Source organism: Falco punctatus, assembly GCF_963210335.1.
Source record: "Falco punctatus genome assembly, chromosome: 3".
NCBI lineage: Eukaryota > Metazoa > Chordata > Aves > Falconiformes > Falconidae > Falco > Falco punctatus.
This window is the reverse complement of record NC_137582.1, coordinates 52,989,422-53,004,131: the sequence shown is the minus strand read 5'-3', so window position 1 is coordinate 53,004,131 and position 14,710 is coordinate 52,989,422. Positions and strand designations below refer to the sequence as shown.

Genomic DNA, 14,710 nt, shown 5'->3' with positions numbered 1-14,710 from the left:
ATGAAAATTTAGATGTGTAAATTAAAACTTCTATAAATGATAAGAACTTAGTTTCTGACTGTATAAACAGCTTAGGATTTCATAGTAAGTCACTAAGTAACAGTCAAGTTGTTTATTCACTTTATTAACTTTAGGAAGAATGTGTATTGGCTTTCTTTTCAAATACTCTTCTGAATAAAAGTATTCTGTAAGTATTGCTCTTCTGAATAAAAGTTTAGGGTTCCAAAAAACCACATTACACTTTTAAAAAATGCATTGAAATTCCACTACTGGGATTCTGAGAATAAACCAAAGTCTTCCATGAAGTTAATAAACTGCATTCCTATACTTGCAAAGGAAACAAACAAAACATACCTAAAAGGTGTCTTATGAAAAGTAAGCACACAGTAAATACAATCCACCACCTACTGTTATCTGTACCTTACTACTGACATCCACAATAGATGAAATCACATAGGACTACCACCCAGGGCCCCACGCAATCATCAGGTAAACTCACATCCCAGTTCTGATTTTTAAGATACAGAAGCAAAAGCAGCTTAAAAATGACAGCAAGGTAGAAGACACTTAAGGATGCTAGATGTACTTAAAAGGCCTTCTTTCCTGCATTCCAAGATACTGTAACTGGTGACACTTTCAAGGAGAGTACATACTCAGCGTTGCAGAAAAGTATATGCAAATATACTTGAAGAAGTTTATTCATATATTTTCATAAAATCCTGCAAATACGTTTGTCCCCAGTTGAAGTACTCCCAAAAATTACTTGCATAGCTCTAACACAATTGGACGCTTTCGTAATAGCTGTAAAATACACAGAAAAGACAGATAGTTGATGATTCCTGGGAAAACCAGCTCCCTATTTAATGCCAGGAGAAATAAAGATGAATACTATTTCCCATTCTTGTAATCCATATATAAGGAAGATTACTTCTAAACAGAAGTATATAGAAGAGCCATTAGGAGATTCAACGGAAGAGCAACGCTATCTTGGAAAAGCATGCAAAAACATTGAGTAATTTAGCCTAATAAAAACAAAAACTGAAAGCATATGAATACCAATAAAGGGAAAACAAATCTTTTAGTCCAAGGCCTGATCCCATCTCAGCCTAACTTGACATATTTACTGGCCAGGTATCCCCTCCTTTTGTTGTTACTTTGAGGAACCCAGCACTAAAGAGCTGAGCACTTTGTCTATAAACAAAACACAAGAAGGTATGTTCTCCACAGAACCTTGGAATAAACAAACCAACACCATCTTTAGAACATTATATTTCATAAAAGACAATGATAAAAAAGTACAAACATTTTCATGAACAACAAAAAACGGAAACTATGATAGTACACAGGAAATTCCCAGCATTTGTTTCAGTGCATTTTTCATTAAGCCTCTCTTACATACCTCTACAAATAAAATAATCTTAAGTACACTTCCTCTTGTTGATACGCAATGGATCCTTTTAATGTTTTTAAATAACTGGCTTGTTAGTAACCCACTACAATGCAGTCATTAGTAAACATAATGATAGAAAAATAGATTGGCAAGATCCAAGAAAAAAGTACAGTTTGCACTTGCTTTTCAATATACTGTCTATTGCAAAATGGATTTTATTCTATTTTATATTCTACTCCTCAAATTTGAAATACAGTAAATGGGCTTAAAAGTATCTTAGCATATCAATCAGATTCCACTGTTAATATTTCTGTAATGTTTTTACTTGTTAATTTGCAAGACCTTCAGAATCTTGTAAAATACTACCGCTCTCTCTTCCTTCTCCCTCCATGTTCACTCCTTGAAGAGTTGTCCTTAATTTACCTTGTCAGCAATGCAAAAGCCAATGTGATTGGTTTCTCTCTGCGTTTTACAAGAATCATGAAAATATCAAAAGGAATGTGCACAACTCTTAAGTTCTGCATCGCATTTATTTTGTTTGAAGGCACTGTCTATGTTAAAATTTACTACAGAATAGTACTGAGTTCAAGCAGGTGGTATACAAACACTATTTTGATGTAATTTAAGATGGCAATTTTTAAAACTTCCCAACAAAGTGATAAAAGGTATTTAGAGAAAAGTTTTGGTTAGCAATTTGTGATTTAACATCCATCACTTTGGGGCACCAAAATGTAAACTTTTTAAGAACTCAGCTATATGACATAATCCATTCACATATTGGTTTAAATCACATTTTTCTAAGACCATACATGATTAATCACTTAGAGCTGTAAAATTATATTAGTTCAGCCACAGCATATGTTATATAGTGTGTATATATGTATGTATCTATACATATATATGCATTAGATTTTTTTTTAAATTGCACATTAATTGCACAAAATGCCTAACAAATGGGCACAAAAGCATGCTTCAGAAAACAGTATAGACCTACAGTACGAAAGGATGTTTCATAATCATAGGTGTTAAATTGTAGGTGAACTTGTACTGAAAACCAGGAATCACTTCAAAATTACATCAGGGACTTAAAGATTTATTCAACAGTTCTTAAAGAATTGTATTAGCCTATTATGAAATAAGACTAATTTTATTTTGAAGATATAATTGTTCATACAATGTACTATTTCCCCTTCATCCATATGGTTCAGAATATCCTATACACTCAGTTATAGAAAAATATATCAGGAGGTGATCAAACCACTTAAGCATGCTTTTGAAGGATGTTTTGTTCACTTTATGCGTGCTTTTTGTTATTTTCATTGCATTACATCATTCCCAAAGCATATTAGATTAACTGGTAAATTTTAAGGTAATTCCAATGCAGTTTAAAATAACCCTTACAATTGTTCTCAACTACTTAAATTAAATCATTACATTTCTACTAAATATCTGGGATGCCTACAACTAAGCTCATAACTTTCCTGAAGAATGGCTAAGGGAAAAATTTGCTGCTGGGATGTCAAAGAAATAAATGGTGTTCATGGCAAACAAACTCAAATATACAAAGCACCACACCATCTGTGGCAGCAGTTCAGGAAAACAACACACAGTAACGAGTTAAAGTTAGTATTCTTTGTCAACACTCTTACAGAACACTTTATGGATAAACAATCCTTATTATATACCGCTTTCCATTCTTCATGGGAGCAGAAGTCAGTCTTTGGTTCCTAAAGAGTTAAGTAACTGTGACAAACAAAAGTTTAGTAGATCTTGGTCAATATCTTTGCATTAACATAGAAAATAAATGGTCCAGTCCTTTTCCTCAGTATTAACAAGGGATGTAAAAAAATATTAGGAAAAGATAATAATGCTTAGCAGTGGGATACTTTTAGGTAGCATAGCATTACAAGCAAACAGAAAATAAGATATGTTTTTCATTATAAGCCAAGGAAAGAGGCTAATTACTCATACATATAACACCACAAAAATAGAGAAACAGACAGGACCAATCCTTAGTGGGACTGTGCAACCTCAATCTCATTGAAAGTCATCGACTTGAGGATACTTAGTGCATCATAGAAGCACTCAGCACTTTACCAGAATAGGCCCTTAAGTAGCTATACTGATTAATATATTATGAGTGGAATTTTAAAAAGCACTTGGGATTGGCCTGCTTTCAGGTCCGCTTATGTCATCATCATCATCAGCGGAACAGTTTGACCAACACCGTGGTTCTGAAAACCCCACACTGCAAGCATTAGAACTATTAGAACTAAGTTTTCTTATTTTCTTAAAAATCTAACTTTAATATTCTTCCAATGAAGACACATTTTTGGCTCTTCTGATTTTGGAGGAATAAAAGTGCTGTCTACTAGGATTTTTTTTAAAAAAGAACAATACCAAAATACTGTATGCACCCAGACACATTGTTTTAGGCATTAAAATCCCTGACATTGACACAAGTGGCACACTTGGAAACAGTTAAAGAGTTCCTGTAGATCATAATACGCAACAATCGCAAGATTTTTCGTAATACACATGCAATATGCATATAAATAGGTTTTAGATGGCAGGCAGGGTATCATACAATTTTGCTGGCAATAAATAAAATTAAAAGCTTTCTTTCTAGCAAGTTCATATATGAAATTGATTTTTTTTTATATACTGATATGCAGGAGGCCTAGAGCTCAAAACTAGTATAACAGTTTACAGTCATAGCTGGCCAACAATTAATATTTCCTTCATTTCACATAAGGTATAACCTTTTTTTAAGCATACTTACATTTTACACTTGTTCTTTCATGCTAATAAAAACATTCCTATAGAATTCAAACAAGAACACACTCAAATACATACTGAAGCATAAAATATTGAGCAATTTAAAAGCAATGTACACACATTAATTTACATCACATATTTACAAAACACATTTTAAAAAGAAACAAAAGCATTCATTTAAATAGGGGGTGTGTGTGTGTGCAGTTCAGTATAAAAAAATTCCTGGAAGAAGAGGCCTCTGTCCCTACTTCCAGAGAAGCTACAAGTCTGTTTTCTGCAGTTTTATCTAGTTGAGTGGTTAAGACAGAGAATATGAAGAATGAAGGCTTCAACAGTAGTCTCATGCTGTAAACATCTGAGTGGTGGCTGCTGGCTTTTCTTTCAAAACAAAATGCATGGTACAGACAATCACTTCTCATCCCAAATATGCATCATCAAATGGTCAAAAATCTCTATTTGTAAGCTGCTGTTTGTTGGTTTTGTTTTGTTTTACAGTGTCTATTAGTAGCTTCCAGTGTTAAAAGTTCATTCTGGTAGGGTAGCTTGTCATTCCACTTCCATCAATAGTCTCTAACAGGAGCAAGTTCTGGTATGAGATTAACAGTTATATTTTTATACAATCTACTGACAAGTATTTTAGGAGTATATATTAAATTGTTCAACCCATCAATATACTGACGTTCTCTGGAATACCTCAGAAGTTTATATCTGCAGGAGGATTTAGAAGAAGAAAACATTAGAAAGATTTGCAAGAAGCAATTCAATTGATGTTAGGCATGACACTGTCATTTCATTTTGAAATATGCTTCACATTCTGAAACCTCTCAGCCCTCTGGTATTACCGAATTACCTAACTAAGCCTTAAAAGCAAGCCACTTTCTGTTTTTAATACACTTAGATTTCTGTTCACATAAACAAGTTAACATTAAGACTAAATAATTTTAATTTTGCTATAAAACTCAACTATGGAGCTTAGAGAAGATTTAAGAACCTTCAATGTTCATTGTACATTTAAATGCCTGAATTGTTTTTCATTTCATTCTTGAGACTCCTGCACTTGCAAACATTTCAATTTGAGGTGATTAGAAAAAAGTTTCTTCCTCTCCTCCAGATTACTGATGCACACATTTTAGTTTCATATGATGTATTTACTCACGTCTATTGTACATATGTATTTAAAAATTGTGAATAAAGCAAAATATAAAGATGTTCCCAGAAAGAGACCTCCATTGATAACAGAATTGAGCAGTATTTCCAATTATGTGAAAACACATATCATAAACCCTTTATTTTACATTTCACATTCTAATTTTTAGGTCTAGCTCATCAGCTGCTTTCTGGTTGCTATTCCAATCTAGGGCAGCCAGAACCTACTGGCCAGTTAAAGTATTCTGCATCTTTGCAGCAACAGAAAGGAACCCCAAAAGAAGTTCATGTCAATGTAAGCAGGAAATTAGAAGACCTGTATCTCAGAAAATAATAAAATATGATGGAAGAAAGCAATCCTTGAGGAGTTTTAGAGTCTGTTTTCATGCAGGAGTCATTTTCCCCAGCTGTACTACTTCCTTTTGCAGAATATCCAAATTAACTAGCTAATGGAGCCCTGCCAGTACTAATGTGCAAACTATTAAGGAACAATAACATTCTGCATCAAAGATTATGACAATAATATCTTCTGACACACCAACTTGGTCTCTCTCATGGTTAAATAAACAGTATCTGAACAGCAAGCATAATGTGTTTAAGAAAATACAAAGTTTAGCACTAAAGAGGGAATAACACTGATAAGCACTGACTTCTTATTTGTGTGCAGAAGATTTGTATGTGTGTAAGAAAAAAATTCTACATCTTTAAGTCTAATATTTGAACAGTTCTTTGTTTTTCTTACCGTCCTAAAAACTGGACTTCACCTCTGTGATGATGAGGAATGGATTTGTACTTCCCTAAATCTCCCTCTGGTCTCGTTACATTGTATCCAGCATAGTGAACCCTGCAGTATAATACATAAATATTTGTATGAAAAGTATTAAAAAGATGTTTTTACAAGTTACAGCAAAAGTTAAAAATACGCATCAAATCTTTCAAAGTTAAGTATTCCCATTCACTGACATTCTCTCCCTAAAAAGTCCCACACTCCTAACCCTACAACTAAACAATCTGGCAAAACCAACGAAATGTGAAATAATAGTTTCATAATTAGTATTTCCTGCTTTGTTCTTAAAGCATAACAGCATAAAAATATGAAAATCCTAAGGAAAAAGAATAAAAGCATACAAGCTCTTCCTTTAAAATATGTCTCTTCATATATAAATTCATGCAGACACTGTTTCAACAGCTTAACTGGAACATTTTACACTCATTTACTATGAGCAGTTAGTAATAGTGAGCATTGTTGTCCACTGTCCAATTTGTGACTGTCAATATAGTCACAAACTAACCCCTCTCTCAAACACTGCTCCTAGACAGCAAAGGTACTTAAACTCATTCTTACTCTACATGTCTGTGGGATGGTATTCCATTATGCTAGCAGCAAGAGAGATGTAACTTAAAATCAAAAAGCAACACATAGAAGACTAGAAGGAATGAGACTAAATACGCTTAATACTGTTATCTGTTGTTATATCCGTTACTTGTTACAAGACCTGTTAACTGTCCCCAGGCCAAGAAAAACAATCGTAAAGCTTATCCCTTCAAACGATATGTTCTGATATTTCTAAAGTGATCTCTTCAGAAATTTTAGGATTTGTTCATTTAAAACAAATTAACAACTGACAGAAAAAACACCTGATTGTTCTCAAAGGGTATACACCACAGATCAAGGAGAAAGACATAGGCACTGAACACGCACCTGTTCCAAAGATCATCATCTTCTCCACCCCATCCCCAAAATGCATTTGGAAATCCATTGATCTTCTTGAATTGTTCCACTGTCAGGCCACTTACACCACCGAAGAACTCATTGTATGGGAGACTGAAAACAAAAGACAAATTCTGCATTATTAGCTGAACTTACGACAGGTAGCCCTCCCTTTGAACCACACCTTTCCAGAAAACAAGAACCCCAAACTAAGGACACAAACAGATGCTGTATGTATTCACTAAGGGAGACTGGTTCACAGATCGCTGGCATTAAGTAACATATGTAGAAGTTCAATAAAATGTTTGCAGTAGTCTGATTTGCATAAAAGGTACTCTTAAACTGTAGCTCACAGTAGTGTCACCGCATGAAACAGAAGTCTATCACGTATTTCAGATGGCTGATTTAGACCCATAGCTGTTGTGTTAAGTGAAGCCCTCAAACGATTGTATTTTGACCCTGTTCAGCTGAAAGAACAGCTCTTTAAACAACTGAAATACTGCAAATCAGTAATGCATCAATTCAGTAATTTTAATTCATAACTATATTCTACAGAACTGTTGAGAGGAACAGTTTAACAGTACATATTAAACCACAGTGAAACACACACTTATTTAAGAAACAGTTTTCCAGTTTTTAGAAGTTAAACTTTTGAATCAGAAGGATCTATAGGCTTTTTTGTCAGTAAGCATACAGTAATTACTAACACTTATTATTAAGTACTAAGCAGTTGGCCAACAAGAACAGCCACTATAGCTATATCACATAACATACTAAGGCCCAGGCAATGTGATTTCCAGTTCTCCAAACACTCTGTCAATCTAAAAATAATAATAAAAAAAAATATTTAAGTATCTACATTTATTTCCATCAATATTGACTTGTACCCTTAAGCCAGAAGCTGCTAGAGTGAAGTGTGTTCCTATTTCAGAAACAGCACACAATTTCATCAAATAAAAGTAACCGAATATATTTCTCAGGAGATGCTTCCAAATCTGGGACCTTCAAGGAGTTAGGACTATCTACAAAAAGATTTACCATTGCTTAGGACACAATTGCCACACTGAAGGACAAATAACTCCAGAATGCAAGGGGAAAGAAAAAGAAATACACAGTCATGTAATTTCTGATCTCTGTGGAAACACAGGATTCAACCAAACCTTAATAGCTTTTGGGGAACGTTGTTACCATATATCCCTTTCAACATTTAACTGAAATAACAGGTGTTCTAAAAACCCAAAAGAACTCCAACCCCTGCCCCCGTCCCCCCAACCAACCAACCAAAACTCACCAACAACCCAAAAATGAACCCACCAACCAAAATTAAAAACAACTGGGGTATGACAGTTCATGGAACTGTTTGAGGTGTTTATTCATACGTATGTAAGTGTGGTACATGTGCACTTTTTTGTATATATACAAAAATATGTATTTACTATTATATTTTATAAATATGTACTTATATATACATCTATTTTGTAAATACATATTATGTAAATATTTATCTGTATTTAGACATTTTATAAATTTTTAAGTGTACATATAAATACACAAAGTATTTTATAAATACATATATAAACAGATGAAACCTCTTATATAATCAGGTGTGGTTATTTATATATTTTTAAATACATATAAAATCTTTAAAGGTTTGACTGCTAATTGGCTGACAACCTGAAGACCACACACAGAGTCATGTTTTCAACACATTGCTTTTGATCTGTCAGACTGACCAGGCTGTCAAGCTGATCAACTTCACAAATAAGGTTTCAGGATGGCAAATACACACATGTAGGATGCAATAAGCTACAGGTTTACATGAAGTCATTGGAAGAGTGTCATGAGACAGCACAGTGTTAAAAAGCAAGTGAAACATCATTAATGTAAAATGGCAGAAGGAAAAGACAAAACTGCAGGACTCACTACATCCATCAAATATCAATAGTGAGTGAATACAAGACACGAAATGGTCTAGCAGTAAGAAAATCTTCTGTTTAAAAATCAGTACAAAGCAGAAATAAAGAAAATTTTTTCTTGTGGTAATTTGGTGCAGATTATCTGCTTAACCTTGTTAACAGCCACTGCAAAGTCTTATGTAGCAAAAGAATATTTCTAACAAGCAAGTTGTTTTTCCCCCTTGACACGCGTAACTTTTTTTTTTTTTTAAGATCAACCTCACTGCAACAAGTTCAACACTGAAAATTATAAACAAAATCTTCACACTAGCAATACATCAAATGTAGACACTAAACTTAAATATTCCTTTTAATAACTAGATATTCATTTATGTAAAAGACATGGTAGGAGGCTGTTTTATTGGTTTCACCTACTTCATACACTGTCACAAAAATTCATACACAGTTTAAAGAATGTTTCTGGGTCTTTAAGAAACAATGTGAATAAAGCTAATTACTTACATGTACATATATTTGTCCAGCTTTGCTGCAAAATGGCGTGGCATTTCTCCACATCCATAATAATTTCGGTCATTTTCAGGTAAGTGATCCACATCATGAAATATTATGCAGTCCCAGACGGCATCTTTCATAGCCTCTTTGAAGCCAACATTAAAGAGCATTGCACGATTAAAAGGTTGTGTACCTGTCTTCAAACAAAAAACAAAGAAGACATTGTAAGGATCAAGAAGAAAAAGAGAAAATTTCAATACTATGAGAAACACATCCTCCACAACAAAAAAAATGTCATTGACAAAGATGACTGTTATTCCACTGGCTAAGCAGAGCAATAGCTCTGGTTAGTATCAACTACATCAACCGTATTTTGTGATTTAAGAAGTCCAAATGTTCTCCCCTCTTACACAAAACTTAACGGCACTAGCAACACTGAAGTATAGAGATATGGGTGGTTTGGATTAATACAGCTTGACATGAGTTAAAAAAATACTGACAAACTAAGAAAGAAACACTCTGTTCTGTTTCTTGTTAAAACAATCAACTAGAATAGAATAGACTATTTCAGCTGGAAGGAACCAACAATGACCATCTAGTCCAGCTGCCTCACCAATTCAGGGCCAGACCAAAAGTAGTATTATTAAGGGCATTGGCCAAAGGCCTCTTAAACAGTGGGGCATCAACCACTGCTCTAGGAAGCCTGTTCCAATGTTTGACCACCTGCTTGGTAAAGAAATACTTCCTAATGTCCAGTCTAAACCTTCCCTGATGCAGCTTTGGACCATTCCCACACATCTTATCACTGGGTACCAGGGAGAAGAGCTCAGCACCTCCCTCCCCACATCCTCTCCTCAGGAAGCTGTAGAGAGCAATGAGGTCACCCCTCAACGTCCTTTTCTCCACACTAAACAAACCCAGAGTCCTCAGCTGCTCCCCACAGGACGTGCCTTCCAGCCCTTTCACCAGCTTTGTTGCCCTCCTCCTCTGGACACTTTCAAGGACCTTTACATCTTTCTTGAGTTGTGGGCCCAGAACTGCACACCGTACTCGAGGCGAGGCCACACCAACATTGAACGCAGCAGGATAATCACCTCTTTTGACCAGCTGGTTGTGCTGTGTTTGATGCCCCCCAGGATGCGGTTTGCCTTCTTGGCTGCCAGGGCACTCTGCTCACTCACACTGAGCTTGCTGCCAACCAACACCCCCAGATGCCTTTCTACAGGGCCCCTCTACAGCCACTCCTCTCCCAGTTTGTACTTGTGCCTGGCTTTACTCTCCTAGGTGCAGAATCCAGCATTTCGACTTGTTAAATTTCATCCCATTAATCAAAGCACAATGCTCCTCTATCTAAATTCTTCTTGAAGGCATCCTGTCCCTCATGAGAGTTAATAGCACCTCCCAGTTAGGTATCATCAGCAAATTTGCCAACAATGCGCTCAACTCCTGCATCCAGATTTTTGATAAATGTACTGAACAGAATTGGCCCTAGAATTGAGCCCTAAGGAACAGCACTGGTGACTGGTTACCAGCCAAACGTAGCCCCATGTTTTTATCCTTGAAGACTTAAAAAGACAACAGATTCAAAGAGACTGTTATCACATATGAAATACCAGCCTGTATTTGAAGCAAAGCAACCATGTATCAGGCCACTAAACTGGAGAATGGAGCTGAACTTTCCTTTTTCATTTTAAGTATTAGAACAGTGGAGTAAATTTTTAAATTCTGAATTCATTCAAATCTTGGTAAGAATATCAAATCTCTTTTTAGTAAGGAATCTTAAAGAGTCACCTTTCAAGTAAATGCTGTTACCTGTTCAACAACATAGAAGGCAAATTCCAGCCGCTGCTTCTGCAACATAGGTATCAGATGACGGAAAAAAATTGGAAGATGCTCATGGCGATTCCGAAAAGGAATAAGGATCGCCACCTTCAAAAAATCAAATAGATTTTAAGCTACTATATTAGCATTTTTAAATTCTAATGTTTCAATACAGATCAAGTTTCCCATGGCTTTCACAGGTTTTTCAACTTTTACATTTAAATTGGCTCTGTGTTTTACACTTTTGTTCCAGCTAAGAAAGAATTAGAATTTTGCTCAAACAATTAAAAAAAGAAAAAAAAAATCTGAGTAAAATATAAGTAATATTTTCCTTTTTTGTTCACTTACTTCTAATTATACTTCAAGCAACACACACATAGGACAAGTTGGCATCCACATGATAAAGATGTTTAGTAACAACAGTTAATGAACCTCTGTAAGTTCTCTTAACAATCCATTTCAAGTTTTTTTTCAAGCTTTAGTCTCTTCTTGAGCACAGATACATATCTTACAACATACTACATATTACATAAAATATATAGCAGTAAAAGACTGAGTGCTTGCAATGGTAAACTATTCTTACACACCAACAGGAAAAAAAACCCAACAGAAAAGAAGCATCTCACCTTCCATCGTGGCTTACAGTCTTTTGGTTTCCAGTGTCCTCCTGGTTTAATGTCTAAATCTTTTGAAAACAGTTGCTGAATCTCATCAAAACTAATTTCACTCATATTGACATCAATAAGGCCTCCTACAGAGAGGAAAAAAAATTAGTTACTAATTTCAATTAGGACATCAGATCTAATGTTACAAGGTATAGCATAGACAAACAGCATCAGAAAATTGTAGTTACACTACCTACAGATAAAAAATAAACAACTTATACTGCACTCTTAATGTTCAGTTTTTATAGACCAAATTTCAGTATTTCCCAACATAAACATCCTTCAATAAATCCTATAAGCAAAATAATAACTTCAGAGGACACAAAACAAGCCAAGTCATTTGAATTCTGTAACTATTCCAGAAAATTAGTCACGTAACAAAAATTAGTTTCAAGTATGTTTTTAACAATTCCACATCATCTGCACTACTGAACTGATACTTAAATTCTGAGTTTCTTCCTACCTGCCTCTCCACAAAAAAAAAAAAAAAAAATAATGCATCACTACACACAACAAACTTCCTCCATGTAAATTCTAGGTAATAATGCACATTTCACATACAGCCTTCATCCACTAATTCACCACTGTCCACATCAAACCAATTTATAGTAACTGGTTAGATTTGAGAATTACCACTGATAGAACTAATTAGTCCAACGGGAAAAACATTCGTAAATGACCACTGATGAGAGTGGAATTCAGTAAGATATTGAATAAATACCACAATATGGTAGCAAAAAAATCATGTTAGTACTTACTATGAGAAAATATTTACACTTAGTTGATAGCTAAAAGTTGTCAGCCATTAGCTTATGCATGTGTATAATTTCAAAATTGGAAATAATGATTCACAGTAAATACCCTCAAAAGCAGAAATAGAAGGAATCATGAAAATCTGGGGAGAAGAGTAGTAATACTTAATAAACATAAGCTCAAGTTGTTCTTCAGCAATTACAATGCTAGATCATCAAATAAAACTCTTGCAATAACTATCTGATAGACACCATAAAATATGCTACTTATTATTGTCTAAAAGTTTAAGTCTTTTGGTAAGGGTTGGAATTTTAAAGTCGATGAAAGAAATCACTCCCATCTTCTCCCCTGTGTCCATACCCACAAGACCCGATTTGTGTCCAAATGATTGCCTCACGATGTAACATTGTACCAACTAGCCATCTACGTCTTTTGGAAAGACTGAAACTTTTGGAGCATACTAGGAATAAGTATTGCTTTCAGAAGGCAGAAGATACTGCAAGAGCTATTTTAGTTTTGGAGATGATTAAATGTCAAACTACTTGTAAACGTAGAAGGTAACTTTAAAAAAAGGAAAATTATAGGAAAAAAAGGATCAAAACCAGCACAATAAAGAGATTTTTTAACAGATTTAAACAAACCAACTTTGATTATTTTAAAAGAAAAAGGAATTATACAGAGCTTTCAATAAAAAAAAACAACAACAAAAAAAAACCAACAACAAAACTTAGATTATCTGAAACTCTTCAATAACCTGAAAATGAAATCTTACAAAAAGCAGAAACAAAAGCAATCAACAAAGGACCAGTATATAGAGTATAAACATGTACAAACTAAATTAAAAAAAAATAAACCATTAAATCAATTTCAACTATCAAGAGACAGAGAAGCAACAAGAGACTTTGTTTATTTATAGAATCTAATAGGAAAATAAAGATAAATAAAGGTCAATTACTGTGAAAAGAAAGCAAACAACACATGGTGCAAAGGACTGGGCTGCCTTAGACTCCAGAGAAAAGTTTAGATTTGATCAGACATTTGGAGAGTTTAGAAAAAAAAAAACAAACCAACAAAAAAACCAAAAAAAACCCACCAACCCACAGAAACCAAGGCAAAAAAAAAAGGAATGGTGAAACACCATTCATATAAGGCAGGTGCTTCTAACTTGATGGGACATGATGAAAATCCATCCAGACTGTTTAAAAAGTTGCTACAGTAAACCATGACATACTGGTACTATCAAAAGTACACAAGAGATGGATAAACAGAAATCAGCAGTATTCTCCTGTCACTGGTGGGAGGCAGAAGGCATCTCAGTAAATGTCTGGGCTTAGTATTCACTGTTTCCATTAATGGCTAGCACGCTGCACAAAACATATTTATACAATCCACAAAAAAAGAAAGCTGAGGAAGCAGAAAGAATTTTGAAGAACGGAATCAGAAAACAAAGTAATGTCAACAAATCAGATACATACTGAAATCAGAGTGAAATTAGTTTAAAAAAGTATGGATTGTTACTGAAGGAGAAATGAAGCATACATGCACTAAGCAGGAAATACCAGGCTATACTGCAGTATACAGAAAGATATTTTGATGGTTTATAATGGATCTCTTATTAATATGGGACAATAAACTGAAATGTAATTGCGTAGAAATCACAAATTTCTTTCTTGAGTACATTAACAACTGTTATATGAAAGACAGAGAAGGTAACTACTAGTTTGGTTTGTAACCAGGGTTTTAGCTGGTTATGATGCTTCAAAATGACATCAAATTACAGTACAAAAATCAAGAACAAGAGCTTTAGAATCTATGTAGTCTAGAAAGGCTGAAAGTACTGGTTCAGCTACAAAGGAAGAGACTGACGAAAAAATAAGTCTTTTGAAGACATAATGATTTGGTACATAGATGGTAACCAACTTTCTTCCAAGCATCAAGGCAGGCAAGCAGAAATCCAACTAACTTGCAGTGGGCTGAAAGCAGGTTGAGTATTAGGAAAAGCTTAACTATTCATTTGAAGGACTAATACAATATATTA

At 34.5% G+C, this 14,710-nt stretch overlaps 1 protein-coding gene across 1 annotated transcript in view; it reads right to left on the bottom strand.

The window, feature by feature from the left end:
- Positions 1-2: 2 nt before the first annotated feature.
- The window catches only part of B4GALT6 (beta-1,4-galactosyltransferase 6), a 39,777-nt gene continuing 25,069 nt past the window's right edge, over positions 3-14,710 (bottom strand). Inside the window, exons 4-9 of the mRNA XM_080379161.1 lie at positions 11,881-12,005; positions 11,246-11,362; positions 9,443-9,630; positions 7,017-7,139; positions 6,057-6,158; positions 3-4,876 (exon numbers count right to left, since the gene is read on the bottom strand). Of these exons, the coding sequence (XP_080235287.1) occupies positions 4,729-4,876; positions 6,057-6,158; positions 7,017-7,139; positions 9,443-9,630; positions 11,246-11,362; positions 11,881-12,005 (803 nt within the window). The 3' untranslated portion in view covers positions 3-4,728. The remainder of the gene's footprint in view (positions 4,877-6,056; positions 6,159-7,016; positions 7,140-9,442; positions 9,631-11,245; positions 11,363-11,880; positions 12,006-14,710) is intronic.